General features: G+C 44.6%; 1 protein-coding gene across 1 annotated transcript in view; it reads right to left on the minus strand.

Annotated features, from left to right (window-relative positions):
- LOC142584757 (uncharacterized) overlaps positions 1–16,556 on the minus strand; it is a 152,761-nt gene that overhangs the window by 61,434 nt on the left and 74,771 nt on the right. The window contains exons 29-34 of the mRNA XM_075694994.1: positions 16,304–16,376; positions 15,845–16,003; positions 14,931–14,998; positions 8,669–8,751; positions 6,519–6,625; positions 4,408–4,499 (exon numbers count right to left, since the gene is read on the minus strand). Of these exons, the coding sequence (XP_075551109.1) occupies positions 4,408–4,499; positions 6,519–6,625; positions 8,669–8,751; positions 14,931–14,998; positions 15,845–16,003; positions 16,304–16,376 (582 nt within the window). The remainder of the gene's footprint in view (positions 1–4,407; positions 4,500–6,518; positions 6,626–8,668; positions 8,752–14,930; positions 14,999–15,844; positions 16,004–16,303; positions 16,377–16,556) is intronic.

Below are 16,556 nucleotides of genomic sequence, written 5' to 3' on the forward strand. Positions count from 1 at the left end.
GGTAAGGCGACCACTTTCAAGATAGCGCCCGCAGCAGCGAGTGAATTCACCTTCGTTCTGCCTTTTGCTTCAATGCCAACGAAGCGGCGAGAACACAGCGCTCACTGAGCTCTCAGCACACGCCTCACTCTGCTACTTTCGCAGCCCGCACGTCTCTCTCCAATGCTAAGTAAGCAGCGAGAATACAGCACGCGAAGCCATTAGCAGTCGGCATTCGTTGTCAGCATCGCAGATCGCTTTCAAGGTGCAGCCCACACGGCTGCACCTTGATAAGGTGCAGTCGATAAGGTGCAGCCTTGATAAGGTGCTAAAGAGCGATAATGGCTTATCAGAACATCGCCAGCGTACCTGGCGCCACCACCTGCAGTACTTTGCTTGCATCATCAATGCTCCTTGTGCCATCTGGAGCAGTTCGTGTTGCAGCACTGTTATTTCTACTGGCCTGATCAAGTTTCATAACATTTATAATGACACCAGGCTGCGTCGAGATGAGCAAGTGTCACAGTGCTTACGCATACTTAGACAACTCCCAGAGGAGTTTCTGCGTGAATTTTTTTATTAAGAGAGGTTGAGTACTAATGACAGAATTATAATGAGGCGTGCCTATGTCATCAGGCTAGTACTTTAATGTCCCAGGTGAGTCGCAAATTGTGTCCAGTATTTATCCCAATTTCTCGGTTACTAAATCTTTGTTCACAATAATATTTACGCCTTGGACGTTCTCGAACATTAATCTATTTATTTAGCTTGACTTACTAATTGCCTTTAGTGTCCCTTTAACGTGCACCCAAAACACGGTATGCGGGCGTTTCTGCATTTTGCCCCCCTCAAAATGCAGCCGCCATGGCCGGGATTCGACCCCGCGACCTCATGCTTAGCAGCGCGATGCCATGGCCACTAAGCAACCACGGTGGGTAAAAAAATAAAAAGCATTATATCTAGGCCTCTGTCGTTTTTGTTGATAGGCTACGTGGTTAGGCGGAGATAGCAGCATGAAAAATCTCAACGATAATTCCCCAAATAACTAAAGTATGCTAATTAACTTCTTAATTATTGCCTTTAAAAACATAATGGCGAAATTGAGGCCGAGAATCACTGAAGTTAAGTCTGCTTAGCAGAAATCCTAAGACTAGCACTACTTTCGAGATATGCGAACTTAAAGGGAAGCTGGAACGGTTTTCAATTTCCATGAACTGCTGGGATTGGGAAGAACAGACCTAATAATTTATGGTTCCGAAATTTTTTTCTTCGTTTTGTTAATATAAAGGGCAGAAATCGCTTTCTAAATCACCCCGCGGACACGCCCCCATCGCTTCCCGGATTGCCGGGTGAGGTGGTTGCCAGAGGAGAGAACCGGCGAGAGTGACGTCATTCGCGGGGACCGAGCTGCCGGACCGGCGTGCTGGCATGTGCTGGCATGCCTCTTTCCATCCTGTTCTTTACTGAACGACGCTACGAGAGATCTGCCGCCGTGACGTTTGTTTTCTTTTGCGATTTTTGTAAACTGTTCTTTCCTTCTGTGCTGCGTGAGTGCCTACAGCCAAGGGCGCCCAACATGCCCTTGTTCTGTGCAGCATTCGGCTGCGCGAAGACAGGCGGGCGAGACGATGTGGTGTTTCACAGGTTCCCGAAGAACAAGAAGCTTGCAGCGCAGTGGGTCCGTGCGGTGAGGAGAGATAAGTTCGTGCCGACGAAATCAACTGTGCTGTGCTCGGACCATTTCTGCGATAGCCGGATAGCCTTACGACAAATGCGGAAACACGTTGTTGCTAGCGTTGCTATACTCCGTTTCATACATCAGGTACAACGCTGTGGAGGCCTGAGATACTTCTTGCAGTGGCTGCGTTCGCACTTAGAAAAAGTTCGGTGTTTCTTGACCCGATTTTTGAGAAAATTTTCCATATATAAGCTCAGTTCTGAATGAAAAAAAAAAAAAAAAAAGAATTTACCCATAGAAACCATCCGTGTACTTATACGGCTGCTAACACGTTCTTTTAAATCAATTTTCTTTTCAGCATTTTTTAATTTCAGCCCGTCGCGGCAGCTTCACGTGCATGCTCGCGCGAGCAAACGCCGCTGGCATGCTGCGAAGCATAGACGGAAACGCGCGCAGTAATAAATTTTGGTGACCGGACTTCGTGCGTAGCTTCCACAGCGTTGCACCTGAGGTATGAAATGGAGTATAGGCTTGCCTAGTGACATTCGACGTTCGGTTGCAGTTATCGTTTTTACCACACGGCGGTGCTAAACCGCCTAATATCGTTATGTCAACACTAGCATGGAGCACGCATACCGATTCTTGATCGAGCCACAATCGCAATGTCGTCGAACCATAGTATGAATATTGCACATATAATACCTCTGGCCATCTCTGGGTGTGTATGATAAGCAACTTCCATGACTGTACCTCGCAGCACTGCATGTGCGCGCTTTGAAACGCGGCACTTATGTTCGCGATCGTGTATCAACACTAAAAAAACCACGGGACTTTAGACAAGCAGCGGCAAGGTGCTTGACATCGTGGAATTGCACCCGTGTTTACAATCTAATGAGAAGTTAGTGCTTCGGCATTCTTCCAGCAGCGAGTTCCCAGTGACACTTTAGCGAATTTTTTCTCCCACCCTTGGAACGTGCAGCTACATGGAAAAAAAAAAAAAAAAATATGTACCAGCTAAGATTTCCAACGCGCGAGAAGGTGCACACGTCGCTCTCGCTGTTGGCACACTCAACATCGTCGTTGCCGCCGTTGCAGCCATCGTTTTCCGTATCTGCTGTCGGTTCGAACATGTACGGCGAAAATACAAGCTGTCCGAGACAGCGAGAACGTTCCAAATGCTTACAACTCAGCTATGAAGCCAGAACAGAACAGCGTGCTACGCTCTGAAATGGCGGCGCTGACCGGCGACTGCCGTGAATGACGTCACAGCGGCCCCGACCAATCACGGGCAACAGCGGCGTTCGCGCGATGCCCTGAGGCGCTGGTGTGCGTTTTCTTGAAAAAACAGCCGTTTGCGTTTGTTTCCGCCCTTTTTGAACCAGCTATTCGTGTTTAGGGGACTCAAAACTGTAGAATGCCGCAGAGAACTCATCTTTTTAGAAAAGTGTTTCAGCTTCCCTTTAAGAACTGGTACAAAATACATTGCTGTTCCAGTTAGCAATTTCCAGAAGCGTGTTGTCAAACATACTTTTAACTGGAACACTGAGACATTCTTTTGCAAATCTTGGGGACGAATATCTCTAAAGTGGTGCTAGTCTTAAAATTTCTGCTAAGCAGACAGGGCTTCACTACTGCTCGGCTTCAGTTTCACGATTATGTGCAAGCTAGAGTCGACAATTAAGAAGTTAATTAGCATATTTTGGTTAATTAGCAAAGTTATCACTGACATTTCTCTTGCTACTAATGCCGGCTAGCCACATAGCCTATCTGTGAAAACCGTCGTGGCCTAGATGTTGCAATTTTTTTTTAAGTTGTTCTGCATGAACATAAACACCTAGTACAAGTCCTAACCACCACATACCCGCCGTGGTTGCTCAGTGGCTATGGTGTTGGGCTGCTGAGCACGAGGTCGCGGGATCGAATCCCGGCCACGGCGGCCGCATTTCGATGGGGACGAAATGCGAAAACACCCGTGTGCTTAGATTTAGGTGCACGTTAAAGAACCCCAGGTGGTCGAAATTTCCGGAGTCCTCCACTACGGCGTGCCTCATAATCAGAAAGTGGTTTTGGCACGTAAAACCCCAAATATTATTATTATTATTAACCACCACATGACAAGGGAGTGGGTGTGCAAGGAGAATATGCCGCTGCCTTTAGCACAGCAGGGCAGCGAAATGTTGGCAGCACATAGTACCTCTAAGGAATGGTCATGTCAGTTGGTTGCATAATTCGCCTCTGGGTTATTCGCTCGGGACAGATGCTTTCAACCACTTCACACTACTGGGGTGCATGGAACGCGCACTGCTTGTAGGAGACATCGTCCTGAAAATGCTACTGTAGGATGCAAGTAGGAACACTACCGCTATGGCCTCCCGCTGTGACTTTGTATCAACGCATGCGAAACGACATACGAAGTGTGTGGATGTATTACTATATAGCATAGGCAGCAATATTATTCAGGGGGTGTACACAAGCTGCTACATGTAATTTCGCCGGGCATTTCTAGCCCACTTGTGTAGCCTGGTTTTTCTTTCTCGAAAGGTTGTTCCTGTGGGTATTAATAAGAATTACAAGGGTTGTTCATGTACCAAAACAGCTCTCCTGGGTGAATTCTATTTACAGACTAGCCTAAATATTACGCAAAGTGTGGTTAGAAAGCATCCATCATGAGATGCTCCCACCTGAGAGCTCAACTCAAATCCTCTTGTGTGGCCTCTCACGTATATAGGCAACAAAGTTGATTCACTTGCCTCTCGCGGCACTGGTGGCTAGTTCTTCCTGGCAGGTAGTCCTTGATTGTGACCCACTGGTGGCCATATGTTTCCACAGCTACCACCAGCATCTGTGTGGATGACGGAGTGTCAGACAGGAGTGTGATGAGAACGAAGCACCTTTCACTTGACACAGTAAAACACTGGAATGGCAGCTAACCTGGGAAATGGCACGCAACTCTACTCATTCTTACTGGTGTAGGAACAAAGGAGAAAATGGGTTATGAGAGCATTCCTTGCCCCATACATGCAGTCACCGCTCACTGGTGCATGTATAACTATGGATACCATGTTTGACTGCTGCATAATAAAATTATCTTTCACTCCCGTTAGCAACTCTTTTTTTGGAGAACTTTATCATAATCCACTCTCGGTGGTCGGCGATACTGCAAGGCACAGAACTTATGGTGCTTCTGATCTTTGGACACTTTTCATATGGTTCTTCTAAAATGGAGGTGACCCTCTTTGACTGAAGTGTTCCTTGAATGTTTTATTTTTGTTGACCTTCCCGAAAAGCACATGGTGACTTGAGAGTGCCTGTCCGTAATGTTGTGCCGCGCTGCAATAGCATCATTTTTTCTGCGTAACTATTGCACCGCGGCATGTGCTCTTGAAGCCCATTAGCGCAGTCATAAAAAGGCACAGCGCGCAAGTGTGACACTGTAAGAATTAGATTAATGTGCAAGCCATAAAGTATATTCTCCTGAGCAAAAGTATACAAACCAGGGACTCTGGGATAAAGCCGATTTTCTTCTCCATTTACGGATATAAGCTATATAGGATATATAGGCACGGGTTTGATTCCCACAAAGACCAAACTTTATCTCATTTTCTTTTCAAACGCTTTAATTTACTTTGTTTACAGGAAGCTCACTGAGAAATTTGACATCAATTTGAGTATTTTTTTACGTGGTCTTACTTTTTGCCGTCGGCCATTTTCGGTACCATCATTCAATCATGCCGCCGACTACAACCCCAAATTTCCGCATAATGGGGCATATTGTCGCAGCCCCATATAATGCTTTCGCAGTAAAATCTGAGGACACCTAAGCACTTCTTATGAGTTGCCAATGTGAAAGCATTAATATCCATTTGAATGCCACTGAGCAATCTTTTGAGTTCTGAACTCCTCGCGGGCAAGTGAGTGCGTTAAGATGCCTGGCCAACACCTCCTCTATAGCACAAGGCCAGTGCACGTCAATCCATGACATCATGCTACTTTTCCCGACTGCCACAGAATCTAATGAGGACGCTTCAGAGTAAGCCGCGGTGATTTTGATGTCACCGCTTTCGTCATGCCAGACTTGGCGATGGACATTTCAGTCCAAGTAGAATAATGATGTGAAGCAGAGTGCACAGGCCTACTATCTAGGAGGCACTTGTTTAGCCCAGTGGGTAAGACACTCGGCTTCTGAGTGTGGGGTCGTAGGTTCGAAACTCATTACTACCAATGTTTTTCCTTTGGAGTATATTTTGATTTTTATATATCAATTTCTTTATAGCAATTACCGAGGAGAAGTTAGAACGCAGGAGACAACTTGCGCGGACAAGGAACACGAGGATAACACAATCTTCCGAGAGTGCGAGCAAGGGCGACGTGGCTTTGTAGTGATGCCCTCTTCCATCACGTAGCACCTGGTGCGCCAGCATGTGTTACCTTGACAAAGACAACTACTGTTGAGATGTTAGTACTGCACTGAACAGTCATCTGTTTTCCCATATTCCACTGCTGTGGCAAGACGGAGGGAAGCCTGACAGCAGCTGCTCTTGCCCCTATACTCCTCACATCTCCACGTCCCTCCTCTCCCCCACATTGATTTCTGGAGCTCACACCTGCTCCATAGTGGCTTACAGTACAAACCCACAAAGTGAAGGAAACAGGCGCGTCAATTTTGGTGCAGCAGATTCTGTGTTAGGTGAGATATCCAAATGTAAAGGAGCAAATTTTTGCCCTCTCCTACACTACTACTGTCACTTGAAGGGGGCCATTGATTCACTGACCCCTCTCCTCTACCATTCCTCTGACCCCTCTGCTGCACCCATTCAACCGTGTTGCAACATTCCATTGGCTGGCACACCAATGGTCTCACCTTGTCCTCATCCTCGCTAAACTTGCCGCGGCGAAGATTGGGATTCAGCACGCGCTCCCATCGGTAGGACAGCTGCGTCCTCGTGCGGGTTGGCATGGATAATGTCACTGCATAGTAATTGTAAGGGTAAAAAAAAGTGAGCTGTGCTACAGCCACTTATTAGCCAAGAACATGAGAGCAAGCATGTGTGAACACAGTTGAATCATGCACTAAGAAAAAAGAAAGTAATAAAAGCAGTTAAGCTTATTAGCATGACAAACTGGGCTAGTTGGCAGCGGTTCATTGTGAGAAGCATGGAATAAGACAAGGACACAAAAGGACACGTGTCCTGTCACTCTTCTATTTACTGTCTCAAAGGTGCCTGCTGTTAGCGCTGCTCACATTGGGTACCAATGGTGGGCATCTTTTGTTCATTTTAGCAGAAGCACATGTCGTTCTCCAAGATTTTGCCACGTAGTTAGTACTTGTAGAATGCAATGATTGTACACCTTTATTTTCAAGGATAACAGTTAACTGCTAGTTATGACTTGGGACTGCTTGCCATGTGCGCCACAACGCATTTTTATTGAAATTGAAATTTCAGTCTCATGGTCTGGAACCACACTAAAATCACCCTCTGAATGGCAAAAGACATCCCTTTGTCAGAATAGAATTGTGCCACTATCCCTTGCATGAACCTCACAATTGTCCCACAGTTCCCAGCGGCTGCGGAGCACCTGACCAAGTCGGTGCTCAGACCTTCGGCAGGCGTAGAAGAGGTTTCAAAGAACCTCTGGGTCAGGACGTGTCACTACTGAAAACTAAACCTGTCAAAGTTGGAAAAATCAAGCCAATTTAGTGGAGCTCTTTAGAGATTTATTGGTCATTGCTTGAGATGGTCATAGGATTTTGCGAAGATGAATATTGGTGAAACATAGAGGGTGTTTAGTAATGATCGTGTCTTGCCTGTGATGATCATGCCTCAAGCGTCCTAACGAAGGGATCAGAAGGAGCACGGACACATCACAAAATTACGTCTTTCTTAAGGGCGCTTCGCGATTGCGACTTTGTAAAGAGACAACAAGCTAAGGCAGCAACAAATCCGTACCTACATGGGGTGATTAACAGTGGATGATTAAGAGAAGCTTCTCGATTTCTGGTAAAACTAAGCACCTACAGCAACCTCCCCCCCTCCTCCATCCTCTCTCAATGTAAAAACTAATCCTTCCGTTTGATCATTTTACTTCCTTTATGCAGCCCTCACCTCATACAGAGTGGCTGAAAGGTGGGCAACTTGGTACGGATTTGTAGCTGTTACAGGTTAGTGTGATGTAACATGAACAAATTAAAACAGATGTAGACAGGACAGCGCATGACCTGTCATTTTTCACGTCTCTCTTCTTATGCCCGTGTTACGTCACACTGCCAAGTTATAGCTGTGCCTCACCTTATTATTCCTACCCGCATGAGCTCCTCGTCCCTCGGGGGAGAGGGAGCTACATAAACTTTGCAAGAAAACGTAGTTGCCCTGATGAAGGCAATTCTCCTTGTCCGATGCCAGCTCCAGGCTTATGCTTCTCCTGTTTGCCTTCTGTTCATCACTTCAAGTATCCATCATCCTGTGATCACATTGTCTTCCTTGGGCTAGGAGTGTTTAAAAGAAATGTGCTTGATTTCTTAAGAACTGGAAAGATGATAAAATATGATAAAGCGGTTTCCTCAGAATTGCTTTTACTGCTACGGTATACATAATACTATAGTAACTCCACATTGTAATTAGACAAATGACTTAAAGTTATACAAATTAACTTTTTTATCGTAATAGTCAGACAATCGTAAAACTTCTAATGTAGCCAGTCGTCTCTGGAGAGTTCATAACTGCTTGTGGACTTTCAAAACGCTGATGTTGCTAGTTTCACCAGAGTAATGCATTTCTTCCAATTTTACCCAAGAAAGTGAAAATAGCAGACATCCGTGAGCAAGGTGACCGTTTCCATCCACCGTTGATTGATCAAGTGTGAGGCGAAGGAGATCTGACACGGAATCACTGGAATATAGGTTTTTTCCTTTACAGTCTCATGAAAGCACGCACGAAAAACTTAGTCAGAGAGAGCTCACGAAGAGATCGCTTGACTGTCTGTGAGTATGCTCAATTTTTTACAGTAGCTCACCTTTATCCCATCGTATCTCGCCATCCACCCTATGTTCATCTATCAGCTTGAGCAACTGCATATCTTCGTTTTTCGTGAAGGCCCTGCAGAATTGTGAATGCATATTCTCATGCTCCAGCAGTCACACATTATAAGACTTGGTGCATAACACCACGCTTAATGATGCAGTTACCCATGAATTGTTATTGTAAATTATACTGTGATCGATCTTGCCTCTAGACCTGATAAGGAATGACCAAAAGATTACAGCCAGCATGGCTGTTACCATCACTAAAAACACTGACATGATTGTCACTTTTAAATATGAAAACATGCCTCCGTCATAAAGGTATCATCAATTATGTGCACGGTGGATTTGCGCAAGTTGCATGCCAATGCCGACGCGACAACTCGTCTACATCAGGACACATGTAGCTCCTGCTACTATTTGCACGCTATCCTCCAAACTTGGGTGCTACAACGGTGCATGCATGTGGCAGAGAAAGAGAGTTCAAATCTACAGTACAAAGATTATGCCATTTCTGACATGTCATCATATTTACAACAGTAAATGAATTTCCATCATTGTGTTATCTATGGTTTTCATTTAGCACAAGGACAAGAATGACCTTCACATGGTTAGAAATTTTACTCCGTGAGATCTGAAAAAACTCTTAAGTGCTGGTACCTATGAACCCATCACATTTCCCACAAAGCATGGCAGTGCCCACATGAAAACAATGTTTTGGGGGTGTGGGCTTGCTTTCTGAAGCGGAGTGTGGTGCATTTTCTTCTCTGAAGAGAGTTTCTGAAGAGAGAAAGGCAAGTACGCTACAAACAAAACGAGTAGACTATACCATTAAAAGATTACTGACGCTATGATGTTATACCTAGTTTTTTATTTTTTTTCTTTATTAGGACGCTGTTGACTCCTTAATTACGGTATAAAGAAAACCTAAATTCCTTGATAGCACAACGAATGATTATGTCACCTTTTAATGTAGCCACTTCAAAGCCTGCGCTAAGCGTAGCGCAGGCTTTGGACAAGATGGAAGCTGGATACCTCAAGGAAAGTGCAAGTGGTGGTCACATGGCTTCACAAGCAACTCGAGACATGCCAGCAACCTAGCGCAGTACTTGAAAGCCACACAATGACCGTCTGGCTGCATGCAGCCAAATTGGGCCTTCCATGCTTCTGCCTTCGACACTGGTTAACTGGAGAGACACTGGAGAGACGACGATGATGACCTAGAGCTAATGAATGAAACCATAACATAGGCTGGCTTCAGAGGCAGCAAATGAAGTGGGAGGCAAGGCACCAAGGCAACCAGTAGGCAAGCTCTCCCAAATAACAAAGGACCTAATAAAGAAACGACAAAGAATGAAAGTGTCCAACTCATGAGATAAGATAGAATTCGCGGAACTGTCAAAACTGATCAACAAGGCGCAAATAAGTGATATTCGAAATTATAACATGAGAAAGACTGAGGCAGCCGCAAAAAATAGTCGCAGCCTGAAATCAGTGAGAAGGAAACTTGGTATAGCACGAGCGAAGATGTATGCACTGAAAGATAAGCAGGGTAATATCATCAGCAATCTGAAAGGTATAATAAATGAAGCAGGAGAATTCTATACTGACCTGTAAAGTACCCAGAGGACTCAGGAGAACTCTATTTGGAATGGTAATGAACAGGATAAAGAAATTCCTCCTATAACGAGAGATGAAGTCAGAAGGGCCTTGCAAGACATGAAACGGGGAAAAGCAGCAGGAGAAGATGGAATAACAGTCGATTTAATCAAAGATGGAGGAGACGTAATGCTTGAAAGACTGGCGGCTTTCTATATGAAATGTCTATCAACTACAAGGGTCCCAGAAAACTGGAAGAATGCAAACATTATACTAATCCACAAAAAAAGACATTACAGAATTGAAAAATTAGAGGCCCATTAGCTTACTCCAAGTATTATATAAGATATTCACCAAGATCATTTGCAATAGAATAAGGGCAACTGGACTTTAGCCAACCAAGAGAACAGGCTGGCTTCAGTAAGGGATACTCCACAATGGATCACATCCATGTCATTAATCAGGTAATCAAGAAATCGGCAGAGTACAATCAGCCCCTCTATATTGCTTTTATAGATTATGAAAAGGCATTTGATTCAGTAGAGATACCATCAGTCATAGAGGCATTACATAATCAAGAAGTACAGACGGCTTATGTAAATATCTTGGAAAATATCTACAGAGATTCCACAGCCACCATAATTCTACACAAGAAAAGTAGGAAGATACCTATAAAGAAAGAAGTCAGACAAAGAGACACAATCTCTCCAATGCTGTTCACTGCGTGCTTGGAAGTATTCAAGCTATTAAACTGGGAAGGTTTAGGAGTGAGGATCGACAGCGAATATTTCGGCAACCTTTGGTTTGCCGATGACATCGTTCTATTCAGCAGCACTGCGAACGAGTTACAACAAATGATTGAGGACCTTAACATAGAGAGTGTAAGCGTGGGGCTGAAGATTAATATGCAGAAGACAAAGATAATGATAAACAACTGGGCAAGGGAACAAGAATTCAGGATCGCCAGTCAGCCTCTAAAGTCTGTAGAGGAGTACGTTTACCTAGGTCAATTAATCACAGGGAAACCGGACCCTGAGAAGGAAATTCACAGAAGGATAAAAATGGGTTGGATCGCATACGGCAGACATCGGGAGCTCCTGAATGGAAGCTTACCGTTATCATTGAAAAGGAAAGTATACAATCAGGGCATTTTACCGGTGCTGACATACGGCGCAGAGACTTGGAGGCTGACAAAGAAGCTTGAGAACAAGTTAAGCACCGCGCAAAGAGCAATGGAACGAAGAATGCTAGGCATAACTTTAAGAGACAGAAAGAGAGCAGTTTGGATGAGAGAGCAAACGGGTATAGCCGATATTCTAATTGACATTAAGAGAAAGAAATGGAGCTAGGCAGGTCATGCAATGCGCAGGTTAGATAACCGTTGGACTATTAGGGTTACAGAATGGGTACCAAGAGAAAGGAAGCGCAGTAGAGGACGACAGAAGAATAGGTGGTGCGATGAAATCAGGAAATTTGCGGGTGCTAATTGGAATTGGCTGGCGCAGGACAGGGGTAATTGGAGATCGCGGGGAAAGGCCTTCGTCCTGCAGTGGACATAAAATAGGCTGATGACGATGATGATGAATGCGGTCCTGTGCAAAGAGTTGGGGGCCAGAGACTGCATTTTCTTAAGTTTTGACTGGTTTCCCGGATGATCTAGTTTTTTTTTTTTTACTTTCTTTTTTCTTAGTACCCGACTCTGCTTGTTTTCGCAAAGCACATTTTCCCATTGTTGTGTGCCTCGCTCAGTTTCCTTGTCCGCTATTCATGCGGCGGCAGCCAACTCTCTGATTTGCCTCCACAAGGTTCGCCCCAGCATCGATGTAGTATCAACTCCAATCGGAGAGTTAGTCGATCTCCTCACCTCAGGTCTTCCCCCGCATTGCCAAAGGTACGATCTATCCATCCATAGGCCAAGCTGGAAGCTCATTACAGTCAGTTTCCTCGGCACCAGGCGAGCTACATTCAGGTACCGCCTGGCGCGAGGGTGCCTGCCGTTGAGTCACAGGCCCTTCACAGCCATCCCGGCTCGTGGAGTGTGCCCTTATTGTAGCGGTCATGAGGATTCGGTTCATATCTTTACGCAGTGTTTGCTTCCCGCAGCTCTTCTCCAACGGAATGCTAGTCTTTTTTGTCTCCCAGATGTTTCATATCAAACTGTTAAATTTTTTCACTCTTTGCTATATAAGCAGGCGATCAATTACTTTGTGCTTCTTCTTTTCGAGTGCTCATATCAAGTTTGGTTGGCACGCTGTGAAGCAGTTTTCGGGGGGCGAGTGCCAGGCCTTCACGAAGTGCTTGCGAAAGCACAGAAGGAGGTCTGGTTCCATCTCACCTTGGAGCAGCATAACTTAGGCGACAAGAAGTTTCTCGAAATGTGGGCTCGTCCTACCGTGAGTTTTGATGAGTCAGTGGAAAGCTTTCTATTAAGCAATGATGCATCTTGTTTTGTTCTTGCAACTTGCCCGAATGTTCTCGATTGAGTGCCCAGATAATGGCTCTGGCTTTTGGCTCGAGGTCACTTGAAGGTCACTGACAACAAGAGCTACACGCATTTCATGCTTGAAAATTCGTCCTGGTCCAGGAACGCCTTTCCGGTGCGGTCGCTCAACCACCTGAGCTAACCAGGAGGCTAGCAGATCACAAAATGAGAGTGGATTAATTGACAATTTAAGGCAACGGGCACGGACACTGGCGTTTGTAGCTTCGTGGTGCAAGACAGGTGGATGTAAATTTTAGAGCACAGCTCTGAGGCACCCATTCCTGCGGCAAGCATCGTATTTGGCGCTGTCCCTCATAACCATGCGAACAAACACAGCAAAGGATGAAAGCGAACGTGGAGTGCAGCGGGAGATGAAAAACGGTGATAGCAAAGAGCACGAGGAGGAAAGTGGAGAAGAAGAGTATGGCGTAGGCATGAGAAGAAAAGCGTAGCACTGCACAAGACGGGCTCTGCAGTGACAATGGCTACAGGATGGTGCCAGAGTAGTGCACGTCATCTGTATAGAAAGGAAGTTCTGGATGGGCGGAGGTCTGTCTGCAGTGGCTGCTGTGAATCGAGCCCTCACGTCACCTACGCGCCGCCTCTTGCGATCTCCCGATTAGTAAGGCAGTCGCGCCACACTTCACTCTGTTTGTAACGTGCTGTAATAGACCATAATGTCTCCGCCTGCCACTGTATTGCGAAATGAAAGCATGTGTACAGCTGAACTCAAATTTCACATTAGGGAGTATCATAATCGTTGAACTTCTTTCCCTTTTATGAACTTTTGTCCATCTTGCGGGCTTCCGTAGAACTGATTTTCCTAATTAGGTTACCATAGCGATGCCACACCTTAAGGCTAGTAGGTAAGACGGAATGGCTGATTTGCCTCAGTGTTGATATTGACGGCAGACTTCAATGCGGGTGTTGCATCACATGCATTAAGATCAAATATATTCTAATGGCAGGAAGTGCCTAAATATCTCGTTTCTTCTATTCCGGCTCAATTAAAAAAGTACATATCACCCATATGTATATTTTTTTAGCTATCATGTGCGGGCAGGCACTACCCAAAGGTTTTGCTAAGGTTTTGGCCAGAAATTCATTTCATGTCGAAGCTGCTAGTACAGCTAGATGTGTTGGAAAACATTTGCTTGAAAGGGCACTTCATCTAAAAATATCGCCTGACTTTCATCTTCAGAGAACAATTCGAGCCAAAAATAAAAATTGGAAACTTGAAATGCAGAAACCAGAAAGGTGTCCTTGGCAAGAAAACAATTTGAGGCTTTATAAAGGGACAACTAAGAGAAATTATAACTGAATTTAGACAGATGAAGTATTCTTTCAGAACTTCATTTTCATTAATCTTGCATTAAGTAGAGTGATTACTATTCAAGAAACTGATGGCAAAACTAAATTTTTTCTTTTTCCAAATTCGCGCCGAAACCTTACCACCAGCATGTCAGTGTGACATCATAGATTTTAAAGTATCTTCCCATATTTTAGCCGTTCTGGCGGTGATAACATTCCAGAAACTTGCTGTTTTTGTCTTTGGCTCTTTTAGAATATAATGTAGCAGATATATATAGCTCCCATATACAACTAGTTAGTACATGGGAACTTGAAGGTGGCATAGCCATCGGTATTTCATTTTTACACTTTTCCTGGGCTTGCCAAGCTCCGTAAGAGTAGCTGTTTTGGTTCTGTAGGAGCGAAATTTACTAATAGAGCTCAGCTTACTTTTCCATTTAGTGTCCTTTCAAACAAGAATTGCACGGTGGCTGAACTGAACCAAGGTGGTAGCATAATCACCGTGAATGTGAACAGTCACATAGGCGGTAGCTTGGGGCAGTTTCGCTGTTATTTGTGTTGCGATTCCGGGAGTTTTGCCATGTCTTTCCTTTTCTTTCTTTCTTTCTTTATGGTCAAGTAAGGCGACCTTGGCGCATTTACCCTTGCCGTTAGTTCAAAGGACATATGCAAGCAAGTGAAGCTTTTATATTAAGAATAGACTGTTGGGCTAGTTGGTTCTTGATCAATACCTTGCAGCGCACGACAACGGAACAGAGACGCAGTACTTATGTATACGTTTGTAATATCTCTTTGTCCCATTGTAATGACACTGCAAGTTACTTATTGGCTGTAACAAAAGTCTAAATCTCTACTTCTCTTACCCAGATTTGATGCACTTGTTAAAATGCTGCATGTACCTCTCAGCACACTGCAATGGTGTCCGTCTTCCCTGCAGCCGGAAACAACACCGTGTGCTTTAGAATGATGTGGTAGCAGTATAACACAACAGAGAGAGCAAGCAAAAACCACTTTATTCGTCAGCAGGATATGATTGCATTGTAGAATTGACATCTTAACATGTGAATATTTGGACATAAAATTTTTTTATCTTTAATAATACTAGGGGTTTCAAACTGGCACTGTAATCATTGGGCAACCATTGGAATTACAAATAGCACCTGAATGTTTTTCTACTATTTGACATACATTCATTGAAGAAGCACATTGAAGCTTCTTTTATTGTTCGCTCATGGTTGTCCTTTCACAAGTGTCTCTTTCTCTTTCTTCTTTATGCAAGTTTCAGCACACACATAAACTACTACACTTTAATTTGAGCACGCCTGCCGTTAAATCTGCGTAGGTGGCAAGCCATAAGTAACAATCGCCATGTGTATTATTTTTTACATTGTAAACATTTTTTTTTTCTTTACACCGCCTTGAATACCAGAAAATAAAAATTTGAGGCTAAACAAGACTAACTGTTCCGATAAAACAAATTTACGATAAAAAAATGAGCTTTAACGACATTGACGTAAGAACTCATGAGACCATTCGAAGCCAAGAGAAAAAAAATTGAGGCTAATCCAAGCACTGCATCGTTACCATGCTAGTTGAACAGACTTACTGGTGGCACACACAGATGCCATTTCCCTCGAGTATATTTAGTCTGAAATTCTGTGGACAAGACATCTTCTATGTCTACCTCAAGTTTGTTGCAAGTGAGTGAGGCACAAGCGCATTGGAACTAACAACAGTAGCAGAGTAGCAGATTTTGCAGCACCATACATATACGTACACCCAACTTGGCAGCCACCTTGTCCCATTCGTGAAGGCCAAGTTTCTTGACAAGCTCCTTGAGCGCTATGTCTTCCTTTCGTGTCCATGCACTGACATCCCTGCTCAGCTTGTTTTTCCACATCAGCTCGCACTGTTGCGGACTGTGGTGGATGCCGATCTGCGTGGTGATGAACCACAGGCTATGTTGCCTCCGATGCGTCACATTCAGGGCATTTGCATGAACTCGACATGGTTGCCTCGGGTTCATGTAAGCAAAGACATGAAAAATGGTGGTGGGCAATTATTCCGCCACGAGCAACTAACAAAAGTGCTGACTTGAGTTAGATGGTTTACTAGCCAGCTTGGTATACAGTGATAGGGCTGTGGCATCATCGTTCACACAGACCAAGGAGGTAGCAGTGATAAAGAGCTCCGCAAGCAACTGCAAAGCTTGCCACCTAGTTGGCTGGCAACTTACCTCATTGGCAGAGATCGCGCACCAGTCGATACTGCGGTCAGTTATTTCACGCAGCTGGTCCAAGCCCATTTCCCTGCAAAGAGTGCAGTTAGTCTTTACTGGTGCCACATTTCGTATATTGACTGTTGCTCGGAGAACTGTACACCATTTCCATCAGTGGAAAAATATAGTGGGTCTTCGCAGGGGTAGAAACTGCATGAGGTATCTAAGGGTGCCCCCTCTACCTATATTATACACTTCAATCAATCAATCA

The sequence above is a fragment of the Dermacentor variabilis genome, chromosome 1, assembly GCF_050947875.1.
Source record: "Dermacentor variabilis isolate Ectoservices chromosome 1, ASM5094787v1, whole genome shotgun sequence".
Classification (NCBI taxonomy): Eukaryota; Metazoa; Arthropoda; class Arachnida; order Ixodida; family Ixodidae; genus Dermacentor; species Dermacentor variabilis.